The sequence below is a fragment of the Meriones unguiculatus genome, chromosome 1 (genome assembly GCF_030254825.1).
Source record: "Meriones unguiculatus strain TT.TT164.6M chromosome 1, Bangor_MerUng_6.1, whole genome shotgun sequence".
Classification (NCBI taxonomy): domain Eukaryota; kingdom Metazoa; phylum Chordata; class Mammalia; order Rodentia; family Muridae; genus Meriones; species Meriones unguiculatus.
This window is the reverse complement of record NC_083349.1, coordinates 109,363,072-109,387,044: the sequence shown is the minus strand read 5'-3', so window position 1 is coordinate 109,387,044 and position 23,973 is coordinate 109,363,072. Positions and strand designations below refer to the sequence as shown.

At 50.0% G+C, this 23,973-nt stretch overlaps 1 protein-coding gene across 7 annotated transcripts in view; it reads right to left on the bottom strand.

Moving 5' to 3' along the window:
• Window positions 1-23,973, bottom strand: part of Otof (otoferlin) — a 91,059-nt gene that overhangs the window by 60,596 nt on the left and 6,490 nt on the right. For all 7 annotated transcript variants that reach the window (XM_021635437.2, XM_021635434.2, XM_021635435.2 and 4 more), the window contains exon 2: window positions 12,366-12,424. In XM_021635437.2, coding sequence (XP_021491112.1) covers window positions 12,366-12,424 — 59 coding nt within the window. The remainder of the gene's footprint in view (window positions 1-12,365; window positions 12,425-23,973) is intronic.

Here is a 23,973-nt window from a genome sequence, read left to right as displayed (position 1 = left end):
GTAGGTACTTTGTTCCACTTGGGGGCTGTGGGTGGCTCCTGGCACTGGCAAGGAAGGAGGAGTGGGAGGAACAGGAGGTGATGCTGAAAGTGGCCCCCTCAGAGAGGGAGTGTTTTAAATGGACACAGCGGCAGCAGCAGTGTCGGGAGAGGAGGTGATGAGCTGAGACAAGGGGACTCAGAGAGAGAAAGTACTGGCTTCTGCTTGCTTCCCACTGGGGTGTATCTCAGTGGGTCCCAAGAGCTGACAGGACATGGAGGCCTGCCTCTGTGTCTCTCTGTCTCTGTCTGTGTCTCTGTCTCTCTTCCTCACTGGTTCTCATTCTTGGTTTGCCATTAGCCTGATTTCTAGAAAGGTTTTGAGGGCCTTACCCACTTTGATACTGACAAACCCAGAATCTGTACTTGGGATCCAGGCCCCGTGTGGTACTTGCTCTGTTTCACTGTGTGATGCCAGGCCACATACTATGATACATTAAAAGGGCCCTAAACAGGTGCTGAGCAGATGTCGGGGCCATGCTCTTGGACTTCCCAACCTTAATAGACTTCTATGCTTTAGGAATGATCCTGTCTCGGCTAATTTGTTATAGACACAAAAGACAGACTAAGTCAAATACATGCCTCACAGGGCTGCTGCAAGAACCAAATGAAATCACACAAGTGACAGAGTGTTATACAGAAGGAGAACATAGCATTGCAGAAATGAAACCTAGCATTATTTGCTAAGGTTTGTCTCTTTATCCTGTAGGGCCTCTGCTCATGTAGCCAATGCGTCTCCCTGGCTCTTCTCTGCCCTGCTTCTGCCTCCCTCACACTCTATCTGCTTTGGCCTTTCCATGCCTCACGTCTCTTTGCTGCTGGTTGTCATCCTGATTTCATTTCTCAGTGTCTCATTTTGGCTGTCATTTCCTTTTTCCTTTTTTTTTTCCTTTTTTTTTTTTTTTTCCAGTTGCAGTGATACACACAGATGCCGAGAACCCAGCCAGAGAAGGTGGGAGAGTTTAGGGGTTTGTGGGCTCCCAGGAGCCACTGCTCACCATACCTTCCCCAACCAGATAATGTTGCTCAACTCCTGAAGTGCTTGACTGAAGGGGAAGTGTTCTGTGGTGAGCTTTCTACCTTGACAGTAAATTTCAGGGCACGGCTCTCTATCAATGAGCCTCTGGCAACATGGCAAAGATGCCCTTTCTGCTGCAAGGAGCCGAGAGAGAAGTGTCCAAAGGCACTCAGCTGGCTGATGGCAGAGGCAGGACTAAAACTCCAATCTCCAGGCTTAGCTCAGTGCTTACTCCCTGACACGGGACTGGCTCTTGAGCCAGGGACAGTAGAGGAGGCCAGGTCCGGGGGGTGGGGAGAGGAGGAGAGAAACCGTGGTTCTGATTATCCTTCTAGACCGTTAGCTGCAAAATCACTTATTTGTCAAGTGCTGACCACCCCACTTCACAGATAAGGAAACTGAGATTTAGAACTTGCCCCAGTAACATAGCTTATCAATTAAATTTATTAATTACTATTAATTAAGAGGCAGGCTGTCTAGATCCAAAGCCTGGCGCTGATATTAAACAACTAGGAGAACCTGGAGAGTCACCTCCCTTCCCAGTCCCCTTATTTGTGGAATGGAGGTTACACCACTGAACCTCGGCTCAGGCGCAAGGCCAATCTGGGAAAGTGGTGACCCTGCTGTGATCTGGGGGTGCCTGCTGCCTCTGTGGCGCCCAGTCCCCCTCTCCCCTTTCTCTCTGTGACTTCTCTTGTCACAAGATGGGGGTCTGTGCTGCTGCTGGCCTTATGGCTGCCTTTAACCAACAGAAGGCGACAGATGTGAGGCTCTGAGGCACCTCGACCTGGAAGCTTCCATTCTTCATTGTCTTAGCTGTACGTGAAGAAGTCCAGGCCATCCTGCTGGAAGAGAGGCTGTGTGGGGAGACGGGCCCTGGAGGATCTGAGGCCCAGAGGAGGAGACAGAAAGGCCCTAGATGGATGCAGCGACACTATCACAGCCACAGCCACAGAATCAGAAGCCTCAGAACGTTGTCAGTCACTAAGGACGGGGAGGGGGATGGGGTGCTTGTTACACAGCAATAACTGTGGTGTTATCCCATGCCGCCCGTGGTTCTCCTTAGCGGGTTGGGGTCAAGATCGCTTCTCACCACTGCGCAGCTGGGCTCCATGCCTTTACCTCGGTCTCCACACATACCAGTTCTCTTGCTCCTCTCCTCCCCATTGGCTCCCAGAATGTCATGATGAGCACTGTCAGGGGAGTCAGAGCAGGAGGCGAGCTGAGGCATGGCTGTCTGATTCACCGGGGCTTCCCTACATCCTTGACAGGGTCTGGTACACAGTAGCTTCTCAGCAAACAAGTCTCAAGCAATAGAAGGGACTACAGCACGGGTGAAACAGGAGCGTGTTTTTTTGGGGTGACTATGAGGCTGGCCAGGCTTCTGGCATACAGACAGGACACAGGAAGTATTCAGTTAATGGAGCCATTTATTATAATTGTTATTATTGTGCTATTTGTTCCAGGATCTGGGCAAGGCTTGGCTTCTTGATGACACACACTTCAGAGCTGCAGAGGCTTCTGGGGACATAGGGCACTTCTCCAGCCTGGGCAGTGTTAGCATAAGTCTCTTCCTGTTGCCACTGCAGCTGAGGTTAGTGCCTTTTATCTCTGGAAGTGCCCAGAAAACTGATTGCCTGGAGACCGGGCCAATGAAATCCAACTTACCACCTAACATCCTGCTCCACTCCATCCCCAAGTCCAGTATCCTGGCCCTGCTGAGCCAAACATTGTTGCCCCAGAGGTCCCAAGCCACCACACCCTATCAGGGGCACATGTTTACTCAGCATTTTCTGTGTAGCAGACCTGTGAGTGACTCCAGTGGGGTGCAGGGGTGCAGGGATGCAGGGATGTAGGGGTGCAGGGATGCAGGGATGTAGGGATGTAGGGATGCAGGGATGTAGGGGTGCAGGGATGCAGGGATGCAGGGATGTAGGGGTTCAGGGATGCAGGGGTGCAGGGATGCAGGGATGCAGGGATGTAGGGATGCAGGGATGTAGGGGTGCAGGGATGCAGGGATGCAGGGATACAGGGATGTAGGGGTGCAGGGATGCAGGGGTGCAGGGATGCAGGGGTGCAGGGATGCAGGGATGTAGGGGTGCAGGGATGCAGGGATGCAGGGATGCAGGGATGTAGGGATGCAGGGATGTAGGGATGCAGGGATGTAGGGGTGCAGGGATGCAGGGATGCAGGGATGTAGGGATGCAGGGATGTAGGTGTGCAGGGATGTAGGGTTGCAGGGGTGCAGGGATGCAGGGATGTAGGGATGTAGGGATGCAGGGGTGCAGGGGTGCAGGGGTGTAGGGTTGCAGGGGTGCAGGGATGTAGGGATGCAGGGGTGCAGGGGTGTAGGGTTGCAGGGGTGCAGGGATGTAGGGATGTAGGGGTGCAGGGATGCAGGGGTGCAGGGATGTAGGGGTGCAGGGATGCAGGGATGCAGGGATGTAGGGATGCAGGGATGTAGGGATGCAGGGATGTAGGGGTGCAGGGATGTAGGGATGTAGGGGTGCAGGGATGTAGGGATGCAGGGATGTAGGGGTGCAGGGATGCAGGGATGCAGGGATGTAGGGATGCAGGGATGTAGGGTTGCAGGGGTGCAGGGATGCAGGGATGTAGGGATGTAGGGATGCAGGGGTGCAGGGGTGCAGGGGTGTAGGGTTGCAGGGGTGCAGGGATGTAGGGATGCAGGGGTGCAGGGTTGCAGGGGTGCAGGGGTATAGGGTTGTAGGGGTGCAGGGATGTAGGGATGCAGGGATGTAGGGGTGTAGGGATGCAGGGATGTAGGGATGTAGGGATGTAGGGGTGCAGGGATGTAGGGGTGTAGGGATGCAGGGATGTAGGGGTGCAGGGATGTAGGGGTGTAGGGATGCAGGGATGCAGGAATGTAGGGGTGCAGGGATGTAGGGGTGCAGAGATGCAGGGGTGCAGGGATGTAGGGGTGCAGAGATGCAGGGGTGCAGGGATGCAGGGATAGAGGGACTCAGGGTATTTCCCAGTCCTGGGGATGTACCTAGATGGCTCAGAAGACAAACTGACCTGAAACAGCGACTTGCAATGGGGCTGTTTACAGGAGCTGGGGGGTGGGTACTAGTGATGGAGGAAGGAAAGATGATCTCTGCTTGGAAGAGTCTTAGGAGCCACTTGAGTGCCCAGCTCTGACCCAGTTCAGCAGCTCCAGGCTTAGGCTAACCTGGCTGGTGGTGGCCAGGGCATGGTGTTCTGTATCCTATCAGCCTCAGGGATCTGGGACTCCACAGAGTTCCCTGATATGTGTGGGAGGATGACCTGGATCATCCCAAGCTTGCCCCCCCGATGGGGTGTGGGATGTCCTGTCGGCAGGCTAGCATTCTCAAAAGGTGCATACCCCGTGCTTTGGGAGGGGGGAGTTGAAAGTTGAGATTTTCTGTAAAGATTCATAGCTTAATAGAAAGTCCTGGGAGCTTAAAGACCTGGGTTCTAGTTCTATGCTTGCGTTCCTTTGGAAGTCTCGGGGAGCCGCTTCTCCTCACAGACCCCCTTAGCTGCTGTAAAATAGTGCAGCTCAACTAAGTGACCTCTAAGGTTCCTTCGAGTAATTGAGTCTGTGCCCTACCTACTGCTTATCCTGAAGGCTGGGCTAGGAGTCTGTGCACACGGATACAGCCCTGCTGAGCACTCCAGATTTGGACACAGGCCTGCCTGCAGGTGCCAGGCTAGCGGCATCCACGTTTTCAGTGCTTTGTGTTAGACCAACGATGAAGACACAGCACATACCTGTTCCCTTGGCACTCATAGCCTATGACTTCCAGGTGCAAGCAGAAGTGGGCAGACAGGCCCAGGTCCCTTGCCCAGGCTAAAGACGGGTCCCTTACCTGAACTCAGGAGGCACAGTCTACGTTTTCCTGGACTGAGCACCTGAGGACAACACTGAATCACTTATCCACCTGGCAAGCCACCCTTGGCCCTGGTATCAGACGGACTGGCGTGCAAATCCTGGCGTGACTCCCTGTGACCTGGCCAGTAATATGGAGCAGAGAGCTCAGGTGCAGCCCTCTGCCTTTTACGCTATGGGCTCAGGTCTTAGCATTGGGGGTGGCGGTGGGGCATGGCTGTGGGGGAGGGGGAGGTAGTGCCTGTGTTAAAAGCCAAACCAGGCTGGACTCCAGACAGACTCGGGGTGCCCCACCCCCACCCCCTCTCCTTGCACTGCCTCCTGCATCATCAGCCTCTTCAGAGTCAGCGGCTCAGTGAGGGATCTCGGGTTCCAGCCCCTAGGAAAGCGACCCGCCTGGCTCTGTTTCCACTGCTGCTAAAGGGGCATTGTTTTCCTTCCCTCCTGCCCGCTCAGGTTGCTCAGCCCAAAGCAGCTCTCCTACCTGCGTCTGAATCAAGCAGGGGCCCCTCCCGTGCTTGGATTCCTCACCCTAGCAGAAGCACATTTCCCTTCCTGCCTTTATTCCATTTTCTTAGCCTTGTGACAGTCAGTCTTACGTGGCACCTGGCAAGGAGAACCCCTTCCTCACTTTATGGAAAAGTCCAAGACCAGAAACATTGTCTCACAGAGGAACAAAACCCTCCTCTCCTGACTCCCAGGCTCCCCGGTGATGTGTGTCTCTCTAAGCCAGTTCCTGAAGGCCCTGGCAGAATACAGGGACAGAAGAGACCCTTTGAGTATTCACAACAGTTTCTTTCCCAGACTTGTTCTGGAACCTCTGATAGGTCGGTCCTATCAGGGATAGCCGGAGGAAGGTAGGACCTGGGACAGGGCTATAGCTCCAGGATCTCTCTGGGGGTAAGAGTTGCCCCTCCTGCCTTGCGGGAGATGCACTAGTAGCAGCCAGGCTATGGGACCCTTTTAGAGGTGGAAGGAAAGCCTGGTTCATTTGGACAAGCCAATCCTGAAGCCGGGGACAGCCTTTCATTGGTGTGTCCACCCAGAATCCTGCTGTGGCCACTTCCATGCTGTCACTTTGTAAGGGACTCTTACTCTCTGGGCCTGTGTGTCATCATCTGTGGGTTGTTATGGGCAACAGATGGAAGAAGGTGTCTCAGAGTGTTGTACCCTGTCCCCACACGTACCGATGGGTCTCCATTATGTAAGAACCAGGAACTTCCTAGTTACTCCCGCCCCACCCCCAAAGGCCAGGTAGCAAGCTTCTCCCCATGTGGTGGTGGCTCTTGGATCCTGGCAGTGTCTTCCACAGCTCTCTGGCTTCTGCCTTTTCCCTATGGTCACTGAGCCCTGTCCCAGAGGCAGCCCTATGTTAAGTTCTTAGATGGAACATTCTTGTCCCTCCCAATATCTCAGGGACCCTGCTGACACTCGGAATCTGGCCCAGATGTCCAGCCGAGGACATCCTCCACCTGACCGGTGTTGGGCTGCTCTGGAAAGAGGAAGGACACGGTGATTAACTTTGAATGTCATGTATCATCTGTGGCTCAGGTGTCCCGGGTGCAGGGCATGGAAAGGGGCGGCATTGTCCTTGGAAGGGGCATCAGGTTGCTGGCTGCCTGAGGCTTGGGCTGATAGGGCCCCTAGGAGTCTTGAAAGAGGGTAGTTAGTTGATTGCCAAAGGCCTGGGAAGGCAGGCCTGTGAGAATCTGATCCAGAGCCCCCACCCCCACCCCCGCTGAGGAAAGGCGGTGAGGACCGGAGCCAGCAGCCTCACGTGAGCTTTGTATGCAGCTGGGTACCTGTATCACAGCTGCCCCTCATTGTGCTCTCCAGAGGGACGGCATGTCCATCCCCAGCAGGATTCTGCAAATGTGGGAGCGGGGGCTAAGCTGAAGTTGAAAGCTGCCCAGCAAGGGGGCAGGGAAGACAGGAAAGGAACATCCCACAGTACTGGCGAGGAGTCAGGCTGTCCCAGGATTGATGTCACACCCAGGGTGGAGGCAGTGGCCTTGGGGTTGTGGTTGTACAGGGCAGGCTAGAGCCTTGCTTCTCCTATCTGCAGCTCTGGGCCTGAACCCCCAGCTCTACCTCATGGCATTGGCCCAGGAGGAGAAAAAATAAGTGGTTTGGGTGGTTCCTCAGCCTGATGGCTCAACGGAACTTCCACGAGGCCCTTCTCAGAATGAAGCCAGACATGAGAGGTAAACACCAAAAAGAAGGACAAACACCGTTCTGGGGGCCACACTGACCTCTTGGCTTAGGCCAAGATGGTGACTTAGGATTGTTGGGTCTCCAAAGTCAACCCTGTAGGAACTATAGTAGCAGGAGGGAGAGACGGATCCCAAGCTGACAAAGGGACGCAAACACCAAAAGATAGCTTAGGCTGTTTGAGCTGGTGGCTGTTGGAGGCAGGAGGGGAGGGGAGGAGCCGGGTGAGAAAGAGACCAAAGACTGAGGAAAAGTTTGCTGCATTGCCACCTGTACTTTTGATAAAGCTGCTGAGGTGGGCAGTATCACAAGTGGGTGTTGATAGGCCGCAGCTCATGTCTCTCACTGAACCCCAGAGTAACAGCCAATGGAGATTCTCCTCAAAGGTTCCAAGAGGAAACCCTAACTCCAGGGAGGGGGTCCCACATAAGTGGGGACCCGAGTCCATTCCTCTCAGCCCAAAGTGCCTCTCTCTCAACTCTCACACCAGGCAGTGTGGCCCATACAGGCACCTTGCACGGAGGAAAGCGAAGGCCCTTGAACAGTACATCTCCCGTGAAAGAAAGCACACGGAGAGCTGCTCCTGCCGCAGCACAGTAGCAGAGCACGTGGGCCACACGGAAAGGTATTAGCAGTCTGGAATGAGGACTAGGAATCACATCAAGGAACAAACAGTGCTCTGAAGGAACAGCAGCAGTGTCTCCTCAGGAAGCAGCAGGAGGGATCAAGACAAACAATGGAAAAGCCCAGAGATGTGGCAGCTGACGATTCAAGCCTCAGAGGAGAGAACAATGGTTTTAATAAAGAATTGGGGGAAATTACTGACTTTTTTTTAAAAGAAAATCAATAAACAAAGGTTTAAAAGCCATAAATTTGCAGAGGCTCACAAAATCCTGCGGAACAGGAGTGAAAAGGAAAATCTACAACTAGACCTGTCATGATAAAATTTAAGAATAACCAGGGCAAGGGGCTGGCGAGATGGTTCAGTGGATTAAAGGGGCTTGCAGTCGAGACTGGTGGCTTGAGTTCGATCCCCAAGGCCACCCGGTAGAAGGGAGGAGCTGTCTCTTGCAAGTCGTTCTTAGACTTCCACATGTGTTCTTGGTGTGTTGGTATGTGAACCCCACAACTAGCTAAATAGTAATAAAGAAACAGAGACTATCCAGGACAGGCTAGAGTATAGCTTAGTGACCGCACTCGCTTAATATGTGCAGGGGTCTAGGTTCAATTCCAAGGACACACACACACACATGCACACACATGCATGGCACACATACAAGTATGTGTACGTGTATATGTATATATCAAATATATATGTTAAATACACATCAAAGACAAAAGAACATGGCATGTATATGAGATACTAGATTTATGCATTTTTTTCCCTCTTTTTCAAGAGTGAAAAGAAGATTGCCTATGGAGTTTTAACGATCTGAGGGCCTTCAGGCTTTTTAACCTTAGCATAAAATTATATTTTTGCAATTGTGAGAAAAAAAAAAGAATCTTTAACTTAGAATTTTCTATCTAGTGGAACTCCCAAATTTGAATAAGAAAGGTATTCTCAGATTTATAGAGCTTGGGAAGGCATACTGCAAAAAGACAGAATGACTCCTCCACATGAAATGCTCAAACAAGAAGAGGACAGAGTCCAAGGGATCCTTCAAGTGCTCTGAGAGGTAAAGATGTCCGTGATTTTTAATTTTTATTCTTTTTCATCTTATGAATGAGTATTTCACCTGTATGCCTAGGTATCACATACATATTGTGCCCACTGAGGCCCAAAGAAGGTGTTGGATCCTCCAGAACTGGAGTTACAGATGGTAATAAACTGACAGGTGGGTGCTGGGAATTGAACCCAGGTCTTCTGGACAAGCAACCAGGGCTCTGAACCCCTGGGCCATCTCTTCAGCCCAATCAGAGATTCTTTTTTTTTTTTTTTTTTTTACAAAGATTAATTGTGTTTTAAAGGAAAAAGAGGGCCCAGGCAAACAACAGACAAAGAAACTGCACATCCTCAAAGCTAGAACCCAGAATCTAAGCAAACTCCCAAAGCTGAGGTTGAGACCCTACATGGGACCCCACTGATGAAGGTGGGGACGGACAATGGTCAGCACTGAAGGCTTCTAAACATGCTATGACCAAAAGCCCATTTAAAAGCAGACATGGAAGGAATGTGAGCTGGCAGTGCTCACGTGTGCTGCCTCTCGTGGCTTCACTTCAGCCTTGGCTCTGAGCACACAGGCACACAAACATTGTAGCCCATGTGCCACCATACCACACACACAATGCCCGTGAACGCCTAAAACACTATGTTTCAGACCGAGACTCTTGTACAGTATGACTTGCAGTGTTTTCTCTGCGTTCCTGCTCGTAGAGAAACAATGTTTTAATTACGGAAGCAAAAATTTTTAATATTTTCCTCCTGTCATTCCTCAGTATGTATCAAATCAACATATTTTTGAATGCTATGGTGTTAGATTCAACAAACACATGCATCTCGTTAGCATATAAACTTGCTCTCTTCTTTAATAAACAGTGACATTATATAGATAGCAAAGACTTATTTTAATAGTTTTTATTTCCTCTGCATTGGAGTTTTGCCTGCATGCCTGTCTGTGTGAGGGTGTCAAGCTCTGGAACTGGAGTTACTGACAGGTGTGAGCTGTCATGTGGGTGCTGGGAGTTGAACCCACTTGTAAATCACTTGTAAATATAAAACATGATGAAGACAAACCTAGTGGTTGTAGCCACAATATAAATGGAAATGTGTAACATTGTCGCTTAGAAAACAGAAACATTAGGACTGTCGAGGTGGCCCAGGGATTAAGAGCACTGGTAGCTCTTGCAGAGAACCCAGGTCTTGGTTCCAGCAACTACACTGAGGCTCACAACATCTGTACCTGCACTGCCGAAGGACCCAGTGCCCTCTTCTGGCCTCTGTGGGCACTGCATGCATGCGGTACACATACACATATTCAGATAAACACATAAATACACATAAAACTCATACACATAAAAATATCTTAAAAAAAACAGAAACACTCATATGAATAAAAAAACAAGATCTAAAAATCTTAAGAAAATCTATCTAAACTTAAAAACACGGACATATTGAAAATAAAGAAATTGAAAAGACAGTCGAGAAAAATAAGCTGAGATTTGCAGTGTGTGTGTGTGTGTGTGTGTGTTAAAAGGAAGTCCACAAGGGCTTCAAACTTAATCCTCCTGCATCAGCCCCTCAAATCCTAGATTATAGTCATGTGCCACAAATACCTAGGTGGCGATCTTAGTACCCAATAAGATAGAAATCAATGAAAAAACATTAGGGGGGGGTGACAAGAAAGGAGATCCTAGGCTAGTAAGTGAGAGAAGGGACAAGCAGAGAAAGCCATAATGAACAACCAATAACAGTTTCAAAACACAGTGACCCACGGCTCGCAGAACACCAGGGAGAAACGTACAGATCAAGAGCCGGACCTTGGACCTAGTTAATGGAGTGCTAATAGAAAAGGTATCCCTGCCTCTCTTTCTCTCCCTTCTTCAGTCCAGACAGGATTTTATCTATCTGAGGCTGGGCTTGAACTTGACACGCAGCTGAGCATAGCCAGAACTTCTTGCTCCTCCTGCCTCTACCTTCTTAGTGCTGTATTGCCGGCGTACAGAGCCACGTCTGGTTTATACAGTGCCAGAGATGGACTCCAGCGCTTCGTGCATACTAGGCAAGCGCTCTCCCCATTGAACTACATCCGCAGCAGGCATTTCTAACGTCTGAAATCAACAGAGACTGATAGCCAGGATATCCTAAGAAGGTCTACAGATCAGTAAGAAACAAACAAACAAAACAAACAAACAAACAAACAAATGAAACACCCCAGACATCCCAACTGGTAAAATGGCAAGGGGCATGGCCATTTGCAAAAGAGGAAACTAAAAGACTAAAGACGTTATCAAGAGATGCTCAAATTCCATTTAATCAGAGGTCTGCCGAGTAAGTAAGAGCTCTCAGTTGGACTGCGGAAAATCAGGGGCCTGGGAAACCCCAGCGGTAGGTGGGAATGTGGGCTCAGGAAGGAAGTGTCCTCTCTGCCGGTGGGAGCACAGGCTGCGAATGCACTGGCTCACGTGAAATGTGTCACCGTGAGCCTGAGATTTCTGATTCTGGTGCTCATCCCAGAGAGACACTCACATGTGAGTACAGGCAAGGCACGGAGGCTGTTTTCTGTTTTCCAGTGCCATGAGCTAGGGACTCTTCCTGGTAGAAGGCGTGTAACCAACTCATCCTAGCTTGCCCGGGACACCCCCCCCCCCCTTCCTCTGGCTCTGTTTTAGCAGCAGAAGTCTGCTTTTCTAGAACCTTCTTTACCCCAAGCAGAATGGTTGGTCGCCCTGCACTGGCTGTGTCCCAGGCAGCTCTGTGCAACACAGATGGAACTTAGAAACAGTATATAGTGAAAAGTAGAGACGAAACTATTTAACGCCTTGTCATTTAAGTAAACACACATATGCTTACAGCAGTCCAAACCTTGCAAGAATGTATAGGCCACCAAGAGGCACTCCTTGACTACATTAGAATGGTGGCGTGGGAGGGAAAGAACGAGGACCAGGGAGAAAACACACACGTATGTATGCGTACATACCGAAGGGCAAGAGTGAGGGCTTACAGGGGCCAACAGGATGGTGCGGCACAAACTGAACAAGTGATAGACACTCAACGATCTGAGGCTGCAGTCCAAAAGAAAAGTAAGCTTTGAGGGAGCCACTGTGTGTGTGTGTGTGTGTGTGTGTGTGTGTGTGTGTGGATGTACTCACCCTGGAAGCTTCTGAGAACACAGACAGTAGAGGTCTCTTAAAGTGCGCTCTTACAAATGCTCTTATAAAAGGTGAGTCCTGTGTGATATGGGTGTCATTGAAGACCCCGCGGCCTGCTTACTCCAAGGATACCATGGGACGCTAATGGTAACCCCACTGACCCCCCCAGAGAGACTTGCCCTGAGGTTTAGAACTCCCGTGGGTATTTTCTCGGCAGGGAGCAAAGGGGCAGCCATTGCTCAGCCGATACACACCGCATGAGTGGAACACAAGCACCCACCAGCGCCTCCTCCCAGGAAGTCTCTCAGAGACGGGCTGCTACATACAAGCCACCCGGGGTGTAGGGCCTGCACACCCTCTGGAGGGCAGAGAGGGGTGCTTGCTGGAGAGGTGTGAGGCAGGGACCCACATACCCTACCTCATCGAAGTCAGCCACATCCTCGCAGTTCTCCAGGACCCGGGAGTAGAAGGACTGCCCTGTGGAGACAGGAACCCTAGAGTCAGGCTTGTGTAGCTGATGAGTGGGGACACGCCTCATCCTGAGAGTGTCAGAACAGCATTTGGCCCCGTGGCTATGCAGTTCTTTCCAGGAGGGGAGTCCCCACACATAACCTCTTACCTGGCCTTCTAGCAGCCAAAGATTGTTGACTTAATTTTATAAACGGGATGCTAAAACCTAGGAAGGCCCATGTTAGTCGGAGTTAGAAGAGTGGACCTGGGACTCTTCTCATCTCACCACTTACCTGGAGACTCCCTTGGTCTCCTTTTGTAGCTCCCAGCCCTGCTGGTCCAGCAGAAGCCTGGCTGATAGGGTAGGGAGGCTCTGGATACTCGTCAGGATTTGTGGTTAGCCTTCTTCTGTGACCATATCCACACACACTGCTGTGGCTGGGGTCTTTAGGGGCAAGAAAAGGGCCCCACTTCCCCTAAGTCTTAAAGTCCTGTGCAGTCCCAGGTGACCCATCCTACAGCCTCTTGGATGACCTGCTGCTTTGAGATCCTCATTTGGGTCCTCAAGCAGCCCAGCCTCTACCAACTGACAGCCAGCCAGGGCAGGCGGACCCACAATGTCTGCGCAGACTGGCTTGACTGTAGAAGTCTGCAGTTAGCCAGCAGGACTCTGAGCATGCGCGAGCCCACCTCTTTTGTCTAAGCAGCGCCACCGCTTTGCCTCTGCCTCCTGATTAAAGCCGTGTACCACCATACCCGGCCTAATAATATTCCTCTCACATTGTTCCACTTTGTGTGTTGATGATTTCTGCTGTCAGGTTGAGCTCTCTCATTGCACCAATGGCTGGTTACACCGAAGGCTGCTGCTACTGAAAGTGACCAGTAGCCAGGGCTAGTAACTCTGAGGGTGGCCTAGCGGTCAGGGAATCACAGCCCAGCGGAGAGCAATGGAGAGCTTTCAGGAGTTGCAAGCTCTTACTACTGAAGAGTTCCAGTAGCTGATAATTTGGGGGATCGGGTAGGGGACCCTACCAGGTGCTGGGAGCCGCTGGGACTGAAGCTGTGGGGGCTCCAGGGGAGCTTTGCCTGCTCATGATTTCCTTTAGAACTGAGCAAAAGAGCTTTCAGCCAGCCGCTAACACAACCAGCCGGCGCTTAGGTCGTGGGTCTCTGGACCCAAAGCCAAGGCTCTTTCTTCGCCCTCCTCTGTCTCCCTTCCCGTTTCTATGCTCCCCGCTCCCTTGCAGAGAAGACAGGCTCGGCTGGCTTCTTCCTGCCACCTCCTCCTCCCCATGGTTCATGTAATAGAGGGTTTGAAGGGACATGGATGTCTCAGACCATCCTCCCCACCCCACCCTGACCATCTACACACCTCAGATGGGGACTGTTGCGTGGAAAGGCTGAACTCGCCTTTTTTTCAGACCTATTCAGCCTGGGCCAAGTTCCTGGAAGAATCGAATTAGGAGAGAGTGGGGGCTGGGGCGCAGGTTGAGGGGTGTGAGTGGCAATAAGAGGAGACACCTACTAGTCCAAACCACACTGAGAAACATTCACTGGAATTCTTGATGTGCAGCATCACGAATTCAACACCACAGGATCCCACCCTCAGCGGACGGTCAAGGGGAAGCCACAGGGTTGGCACAGGCCCCAGTCAATGTCTTATAAAACATGCCCAGGATACCAGTGCGCGTGAGACACAGAGACGGTACAGAAGAGGGAGGGTGCGTGCTGTTCTACAGTGGGTTGGGATCCCATGAGAAGGGCTGCAATTCCTATCAGGAAGAAACCAAGTAGAGAAGATGAAATTATTACTTACAATTAACTTAGCATTCCAGAAAAGGCAGCGGTGCGATAGGATCCTGTTTCTTAAGCAAAAACAACTTCCCAGTTGTGTATACTCATTCTGTGTTACACACCCATATGAAAAGACCACTGTCGCTAAATGGCCATCTCTGTGGGACAAGGAGAAGATGCTGCGAGCACACACAGGCTTCATGGTTTCACTCTAAGTTATGTATAGTATATATAGGTTTAAAAACACTGTTTAGGTTTCTCTTGTTGTTCATTTGTTTTGCCCTGTTTCTTGGAGACAGCCTCTGTGTGTAGCCCAAGCATCTTGTCTGGCTTGTGTGTGTGTGTGTGTGTGTGTGTGTGTGTGTGAGAGAGAGAGAGAGAGAGAGAGAGAGAGAGAGAGAGAGAAGTCTGGAGATCAAACAAGGGCCTTGTGTATACTAGATATTACTCTGTCTCTGATTTGCATCCCTACCTGTGCATATAGGTGTTTTTTTTTTTTTCCCTCTTAAAGATCATACTTTCCCTCAGCCTTGTGAGCAAAAGGGAAATATGTTTAAATCCTCACCAACTTAAACCAGCGGTCTATCTCATGGAAAGCTTTGCCTAACTTGAACTCAATCCCACCTGGGAGTTAGTGTGGGCTATCACTGGCGGCCATGGCTGGGTGCCAGGGAAACATGTTGTGCCCTCCTATCCAGACGATCTGAAGGCCCTGCTTGGCTGGTACCAAGGCTAGGCAAGAGAGGGATGACCCCGCTGGCCCTCATCATGTCAGGGGTGAGAGTAGTGAGCAGAGAGGCTGGGCTTGTTCCCTTTAGGATTCTCTGGCCTCAGTGGCCTCATCTGTTGTTTCTGAAACTGTGGCACTCTAGCCCAGCCTGGCTTTGAACTCTCAACTGTCCTCCAGAGGTGAGCTATTATGCCCCGCTAGCTCAGCCATTCTATTCTGTTTAGTAAGAGATTTCCGGGGCCAGAGAGCCAGGGATTTGATGCTGGGTTCACAGAAGCAAGCGTGTGTGTGAGATGTGATTGTGTGTCGGGGGGGGGGAAGGGGCAGAGGCATGTGGAAATGGTTGCCTGGTTCCATCTGAGAGGATAATGACCGTGCTATATCGCAGAGAAGCCGTACACACAGAAAGTGGATGGGAAATACACGGGATGGAAAAGAGTCTTTAGCACTAGCCAGGGACAAAACAAGAGGAAAAAAAAAAATCGAAAAGGCTCCACCGTGCACTGGAAGGCAGCTAACAGAGGAGAAGAAAGCGCGAGCCGTGACATCTCGGCTTTGCGCCTGCTAATTTTTCCCTCAGGCAACACACACTATAACTCGAGAATCAGGTGAGCGCAGTTGTGTCTGGCTTCCCCAAGGACCCCTGCTCTGAATACTCAAAGGCCTTTCCAACCTATAAGGTCTTAATGAGGCCTGGGTATGGCTATGCTCTGGGGTCCCTGGGAATGGAAGCCTGGGGAAGTCAGCCGTGGGAGTGCAGGTGAGGTCTGTGAGGTGCTGCTGGGTTTGAGTGTACAGAAAGTGCTCCGTTGTTTCTCACTGCCCTGTGGAGGGGCCATGAAACACAGTGAAATTAGTCACTGTGGAGTGCACACGTCACAGCTCGGCTCCACCTGGAGATGCACTAAAAACCTCATTGTCTTGGGTCCTGGGGTGAAGCTGTGAGGAACAGTGTCAGGCAGGGACTCTCTCTCCCGCCATATACATGTAATATAATCATGAAAATGTAAATATTCCCTTAAACAAATCACGCAGAAACAGTGGAAAGAGCAATATATTAGGGGAAAAAAAAGCAAGGTACACAGACACACTTTGGAAGAGCCACATTTTGGGAGGATTAGCAAGCAGTTCTTGGGCCTCCGCCATTCCGGGTTATCGCTGGGGACTGTGGACCTCATAATGCTCAAGTTCATTTCCACTTACCATCCACTTCATCCTCCACCAGCCTTAGAGAGTGACATTCGGCTTCATTTTAAATGGCCTCAGATGAAACCATTAACAATCCTAATACCCAATCCCTTTTAGATTGAGAATGAAGCTTGAAAGAAAATAGCCTCTTCCTCGAGTGGAGAGGGGTCAGCTGAGAAGGAGGTTAGATGGAAAATTGAACGGCAGCCTCCTTCCTTCCTATGGCTGAGCTGTTTGGTTTGGAATGAACCCGCCCGTCCCCAGCCAGTCAGTGCGGAGCTGAGCTCAGAGTGTCGTGGGTACCATCTGATATTCCCAGCACGACTCGAAGGGTTCAGGATCATAATAGAATGAACCTTTATGTCATTTGCCATCTAAAAATGCCCACCCTGCGGCTAGCCTCGTGTGCTTGTGTTATGTGCAGAGTGACTGGCGTCCTAGCTTCTCAAGGGATACGGTTACACAGCCCAAAATATGCTACCCGCACAGACCAAGTTCTCTTTTCCAGTTGGCCCTGCTAGAGACAGACCCTTGAGACAAGGCAGGCACAGAGGGCTGATAGCCCATCAGTTCCTTCATTTCCACAGTCAGCAAGGGGTCTTCCCCTCCCCTGGACCTGTGTCAGCCCTGCCATCCAGCCCTCATGGAGGGAAGCTGAACTGAGATAATTAAAATCTGGATGCTGTCTTTAAGAGCCTATTACAAGCCGCAGGGAGAGATGTTGTCAGCCTCTGAGAAGCGTTTATATAAGGTAGAATTAGACTGCCGGCATGAAGCGAAAGCCCTGAAGAGGGGGAGAGGAGTCTTTGCCTAGCAGGTCAAGGCAGGAGTTAGCCAGGCATGAATACAAATATCAGAAGGATAACAGGTTCTAGGTCTCCAGTGGGCTTGGGCAGGGAGCTGGGGATTCCGGGAGATAATGTATGCACGTTTTCAAAGGATGTGGAGCTGAGAAAGCAGTCCTGATGATGGAGCTGGCCGTGGTGCACTGAATCCTGATAGGTGATGGGGGAAACGGCAGGTCTGTTCTCAGAAAGCGGCCATTGACAGAAGACCTAAGTAGGGCCCAGAGGAGGATTAGGGGCTCTAAGTCACCCTTGGCTACTGGCCTAGTTTGGTTCTCCGTGGCTGTGAAGAAAACACTGGCCATCTGCAACACGGGGAGAAAGGGTTCTGTTTAGAGTACAGATTGCTGTCCATCATTGAAGGAGGCCACTGCAGGACCTCAGGGCAGGAACCTGGAGGAGGCAGAGCCTGAAGCAGAGGCTGTGGAGGAACACTGCTTACTGGCTCACTCTTCATGACTGACAGAGCTCGCTTTCTTATACATCCCAGGACCACCTGGCCATGCGCAGTGGGATGGACCCTCCCACGTCAACAATTAATCAAGAGCAATGTCCACAGGCCAATCTGATGGAGGCAATGCCTCAACTGATCCAACCCCTTTCCAAGTGACTCTAGTTTGTGTTGAGTTGACCAGAGCTAAGTGGCACAGTTACATAGAAAGTTTGAGTCCAGCCTGGGCTACATAAGACCTTGAATTAAGAAAAACAGCAACAGCAAAAACACCTAGAAAGGAGACTGGTGCTGGCAGTTCAGGATGGCTCGGTAATGCAGGGCATGACAGTCCCAAAACTATCCAGCCACCACCTGGTTTTGCTAGGATCTAGCCCTCTGGCCGCTGTTGCTCCAAGTGGGCTGAGAGACAGGGCATAATGCTATTTGCCACTCAGTCCTGTCCTAATTCTTTCCTTGCTTTACTTCACCATGCATTTTCTCTGAGATGGGCCCAGCAGAGGTCCCCCAAGGCCTCCGCCCTCCCCTGATGCTGTCCGCTTCCTGTTACCCCAAAGCAACTCTCTGAAAGAGTCCCTGCTGCAATCTCCGTCTCTCTACTCCACGTCAGCCTGCTTCCTTGGATGGCAGCTGCCCCCACCTTCACCAAGAACCCGGGCATGACAGCTCTGAGCTCAAGGGAGACTTCAGCAGGGGTGGGCCCGGTGCTGCCACTCACGGCTTAGAGCCTTGGAGCTGGTGGGCCCTGCCCATAGTGTCTCATAAGCATCCTCTGTAATGTGGGAATAATCATGCTCAGCCAGTTTAACGTCTCAGGACCTTGGGACAGTCAGCAAGAAGTTGCTTTGAAGCAAGTCTGAGTCTCCATGAGCACAGGGCCACTGGGTAGATATTGAAAACTTGTATTTATTATTACTGAGTATGAATGCATGCTGAAAGTGGGGGGGTGGCATACTCTATGGGCACCTGTCGAGCCAGCTCTCTTCCCTAATTTAAGAGGGCTCTGGGAACCGAACTCACACCTACAGGCTTGCAGAAGTGCCTTGGCCTCCTGAGCTGTCCTTCTGCTCCTGTGACTCTTGGGCGAGTTGCTAGCCACCAAGTTACTTCTCTCTGACATAATCTCCTCATCCACAAAACGGGAAGGATGGTGCTCAGAACAGCATTTGCACATATTTTATTACTAAGCAGAAAACAGCTCCCGTTCCATGGAGCAGTCCTTCTTTGCTTTAAGTTATGTGCTAAATATATAAGTTGTCCCCTCAACTCTGAATCACACTTAGGGTGTAATTTTAGCAACATGTAATTAGAAACAATTTTTCACTCACCTGTAATCTTATTCAAGTTTTAGGTATTTTAAGTGTGATTATGACTTTTTTTTTTAAACTAGGTAAAATTTACATTCACAGATCTTAAGGGTACGCTTTAATGAGTCCTAATAAACGCACGTACTTGTTTAATTACCACACAGTCGAGATATGGAACATCTTCAGTTCTTCAAAATCTCCCCCAGCCCCTTCCCGGTTAACTCCTGCCTGCCGCTGTCAGCAGCTAACCACGGCTCCAATTTCTGTCATCAAAGACTGTGTCCCGTCTCCATTGTTTAAAGCTTATTGTTATTTCATTTTATGTGTGTGCATCACATGCGTGCCTGACTTCCACGGAGGTCAAAGGATGACATCATATCCCCTGGAATCGGAGTTTATAGACAGGTGTGAACCACCAGGTGGGTGCTGGGAACCAAACCCAAGTCCTCTGCAAGAGCAACAAGTGCTCTTAACCATGGAGCCATCTCTCCCGCCCCAGTCCCCCCCGCCCCGTACTTTAAACATCATTTATATGGTATCCGATAGACGGTGCTTCTGTGTATATGCGTGTGTGCCTGTTCATGTGTACGCAAGTGCGTGTGTGTGTGTGTGTGTGTGTGTGTGTGTGTGTGTACATGTAGTCAGAGACATCCTTGGCAGTTGTTGCTCCAGCGTCATCCAGCATCTCTTTTGGAACAGCGCCACTGGCCGGCCCACGAGCTCTGGGATCCTCCAGATTCGCCTCCCCAGCACTGGAATTATGGGTGCATGCCACCATGCCAGGTGGGTTCCACGGATTGAGCCAGGTCCTGTGCTTGCAGGGCAAGCATGTCACCAACTGAGCTAATCCTCCAGCCCCCAGATGTGTGTCTCACTTCTGTCGGTGCTTTTCTGGCTCGTTCGTACCGTCACGTACATCAGCCCAGCAGTTCTCAGTGCCCGAGAAGTCCTGGAATCAATTCCCTGTGGATATCTAAACCTGTGGTAGCTGGAGTCCCTGTTATAAAACCTTGTAGCAATTGCGTTTAATTCACACACATCTTCCCATGTACTTTAAGCCACCGCTCGTCTACATGTAACACACACACACACACACACACACGACTGTAAATGCTTATAGATGTAAATAGAGTGTATCACTTAGGAAAGTCTGACCAGAGAAAAGGGAACATTCTTTTTGAGATTTTTTATCTCATCCATATGGTGGGCCAACCTATTCATTTTCACTGTCAATTAATAGCCTGTGGTATGGATACACTTCAGCCTGTCGGGCTGTTCTGCTGATAGACTTTTAGACTGCTTCTGATAGTGTGTTATTGCTAGACAGCTGTTTTTGTTTGTCTTGTCAACCTAAGTTGTCAAACTAGAGTTACCCGGGAAAGGGAACCTCAGTTGAAGAGTTACCTCCATCAGACTGGCCTCTTGGCAACATTCTGGATTAAGGATTGTTGTGGGGGAGTCCCGCCCACTGTGGGTGTTGCCCACCCCTGGGGAAGCGGTCTTGGTGTGTGTGAGGAAGCAGAGTGAGCAAGCCATGAAGAGCAAGCCAGTAAGCAGCGTTCCCGCCCTGGCTTCCCTCAGGGCTGGACTGCAGTCTCTACGCCAAGCAAGCGCTTCCGTTTGCATGTTGGTTTTCGTCGGTGTTTGTCACAGCAATAGAAAGCAAACTGGGGGAGTTAATATGAGTAAACCTGGTGTGTGTATGTGTGTGTGTGTGTGTGTGTGTGTGTGTGTTTAAATAAACCTCCTTCATACACATATTTCACTTTTTGAGGTGAGGGGAGTGCCTAAGAGCAGAATTGCAGGCACAATAGATAGATACCTGTATAAGTTTATCAGAAACTGCCAAGGAGTTTTCCAAAGTGATGGCTCTATCTCACAAGCCATCACAATGTACGAAAAATCCAGCGATTTTACATTCCACATATATTTGGTGAGTGTGAGGCTTACTTTTCTAGTTATTGTCCTGCCCATAAGATAATAACTCTTGTAACTTTGATGTTTGTATCTTTAATGATGCTTATCACGCTTTTTCAGTATTGCTTAAGTCTTTGGCATACTTTAAAAAGTTTGCCCATTTGTCTTTTTGTTACTAATTTGCATTGATGTGTGTATTTTCATCCTGTGTGTGCCTTGCCTTCTCATATTCTTAAATGTATTTTGTGATGAATAGGAATTTTTAATTATTAGAAAATCTAATTTATTAGTTTGGGGAGGTTTGTATTTTACAATGTGTGGGCGTTTTTTTGTTTTGTTTTGTTTTGTTTTGTTTTAAGAAATTTTTGTGGAATCCAAGAATATAACAAACACACTTTAAAATTTCTTCTATAAGCTTATAGGTTTTTTGTTGTTTGGCTTTATTTTAAATTTTAATTTCCATATGTATGTGTGTGGTGTGCGCACACGCCTGTGTACCTGTTGCATGCATGCATGTGCAGAGGCTCCAGAAGGGTGGAGCGCGTCCCCTCTATCACTGTTACCCCTTTGAGGCGGGGTCCCTCAAGGAACGTAGAGTTCATGTTCTTTCATTTGTTTGTTTTTGCTAGATTGACAGCCCCAAGCTCCAGCAATCTTCATGTCTCTGTTCCTCTCTGTCCTGGCCTTCCTGGTGCTTTGAGACCAGATCCAGCCTTGTTTTACACGGGTACAGCGATCTGCACTCTGCCCTACACAGCAAACAGGCTGGGCCGTCCCTCCGGTCCCTCTGCCCCGTCTCTCCGTGTAGCCTTGTCTGCCTCAGAACTCGCTACATAGATCAGACTGACCTCAAACTCGCAGAGACTCAACTGCCTCTGCCTTCCGAGAGCTGGGATGGAGGTGGGCACCGCCGTGCCCGGCTCTCCAGCCCCTTTTAACGTTAGCTTTAGTAATCTATCTTAAGTTCGTCTTTTCGGGTGGAAGGATACAGGAGTTTGAAGTTTATTTTTCCCATGTGGGTATCTAGCTCTTTGAAATACTTCAGATCAACTGACTGTATACACATGAGATCCACTCCCAGACACTGTCCTACCCACTTGGCTGTTATCTGTTTTTGGGCTAGTGCTACCCTGAGTTGGTTCCTGTGGCTCTATAGGCTTCAAAAGACAGCAAAACGCTGTTGATTTTATAGTGAATCTCAGTGTGGCCAAAGCACATACGCTGTGTTGGTATGTCCACCCTGAGACCCATGGGCCCTCTGTGTCCCACAGTAGCTATGAATGCAGCGCAGTACATTTGCAGACGACAATATCCCGTCTTCAAAAAGGTTGACTCTCCTTGTGAGTGTACAGGATGTCACTTTCAAGTTTTTTTTTTTTTCTTACTCATTAGCGTGCATGTATGATATGTGTTTGTGGTTACACATGCCACGTTGCGCACGCGGAGGTCAGGGGACAACATTATGGAGATGGTTTTCTCCTTCCTCCTCTGTATGGGTTCTGTGGCTCCAACCTGGGTTGCCAAGCTTGCTGAGCCAATGTCAGTCTGGGCTGTCAGTCTTCTGAAATGTGGTGGCACCTGAGCTCCGCATCATTTGCCTGTCACAATGACAGCACCGTAGATAGTCAAGACAAATGTGCATTTCTCAGCTTTGAGGCGTCAGACCTCAGAAACCCCTGTTAGGGTGATGTTGGTGGAGGGGTGCATCAGCTCTTCCATCTCCCTAATGACTTTCGTATCTGCTTGCTGGTAATTTGCTCTGGAAGCAACCCATTGTTTGCTCTTCACTTTCCTATCGACAGGTGATGGCACAGTACGACAAGGAAATTCAACTCAGGATAAGTTGCCCCTCCCCCCCATAAGCATACTCCTCAAGTGCCTTAACTCATGCCCTCTCTAGAAACAGCTGCTCACAGAGCCAGGCTCGGGACACCAGAGACTCCCTGGGCCTCCAGCTCTCCACTAAGAAAAGGCCCAGTCTGTCACTATTCTTGATCTCCCGTTACTCTCACTCAAGTATCATCTTACCATTCATCTCCCCTTCCTCACCCTGCTAATACCAGGAAGTCAGACTCGGCAGGGCTCATCTGAGGGGTGGGATAGGGCAAAGATCTTAAGCCATTTTTGAACTTACTGCGCCCCATTTCTCTGCCTCAAACCTCCCGAGGGCTGACCACAATGGTTCCCACTTTTGAGGCCGGATCTTGGAGGCAGAGAAGAAGGCAGTGTTGCCTCGAAGCCTGGGACAGGGCTTGCAGAGGCTGGGAGCTAGGATCTCCCAATTCAGAGACAGATGGAGGTGGCTGTGACCCTGGCAATCCATATGCTGGGCAGGGAACTCCTTCTGTGCCAGGTGCTGGGAATATAATGAGGCATGATGGAAGAATGACGGCGTTGACATTCTCGAATGGAGTAAAAATATTGTTACAAGCCCAATGCTGACTTTATCCTGAACTTTTACATTAAAAACAAAACAAAACAAAAAGCAAGGGCTGGAGACATGACTCAATGGTTAAGGTGCCGCTCTTCCATAGGAGCTGGGTTCGATTCCCAGCATCTACATGGTGGCTCAAAACCATCTGTACTGTAACTCCAGTTCTACAATATCTGAAATCCTCTTATGGCCTCAGCAGATGCCAGGAACACACATGGTACACAGACTTACTTGGAAAAAAAAAAACACCCACACACACCCACACACACCCACACACACAAAATAATTAAAATGGAAACAGTTATTGAGTTGAGAGTATCACAAGATATTCTGCTGAAGGAGCCCTTTCTAGAACTGTGCAACAGAGATCCGCATGAGAACCGCGTGTGACTTCTTTTCCCTGTGTGGCATGGGTGGTACACCTCTTGCAATCGTGCTGGGTTCTGGCTCCCCGAGACGGGCAACTAACATTCGACCAAGGCTGAGCTGTCTAAGACTGGACCGTCTTGAGAGGGGGTGCTGGCTGGTCTGTGCCAGCGTGACACAGACTAGAGTCATCCGAAAGGAAGGAACCTTAACTGAGAAGCTGCCTCTGTAACAGCTGGCTGTAGGCATTTTCTTAGTTATCCATCAATGAGAGAGGGCCCAGCCCATCGTGGTGCTGCCACCCCTGGGCTGGTGGTCCTGGATTCTATAAGCAAGCAAGCCGGGGGAAAACAAGCCAGGAAGCAGCACCCCTCCATGGCCTCTGCATCAGCTCCTGCCTCCAGGTTGCCGCCCTGCCTGAGTTCCTGCCCTGATTTCCTTTGGTGATAAACAGCAATGTGGAAGTGTAAACCAAATAAACCCTCTCCTCCCCAACTTGCTTTTGGCCATTGGTGTTTAGCCACAGCAATAGAAGCTCAAACCA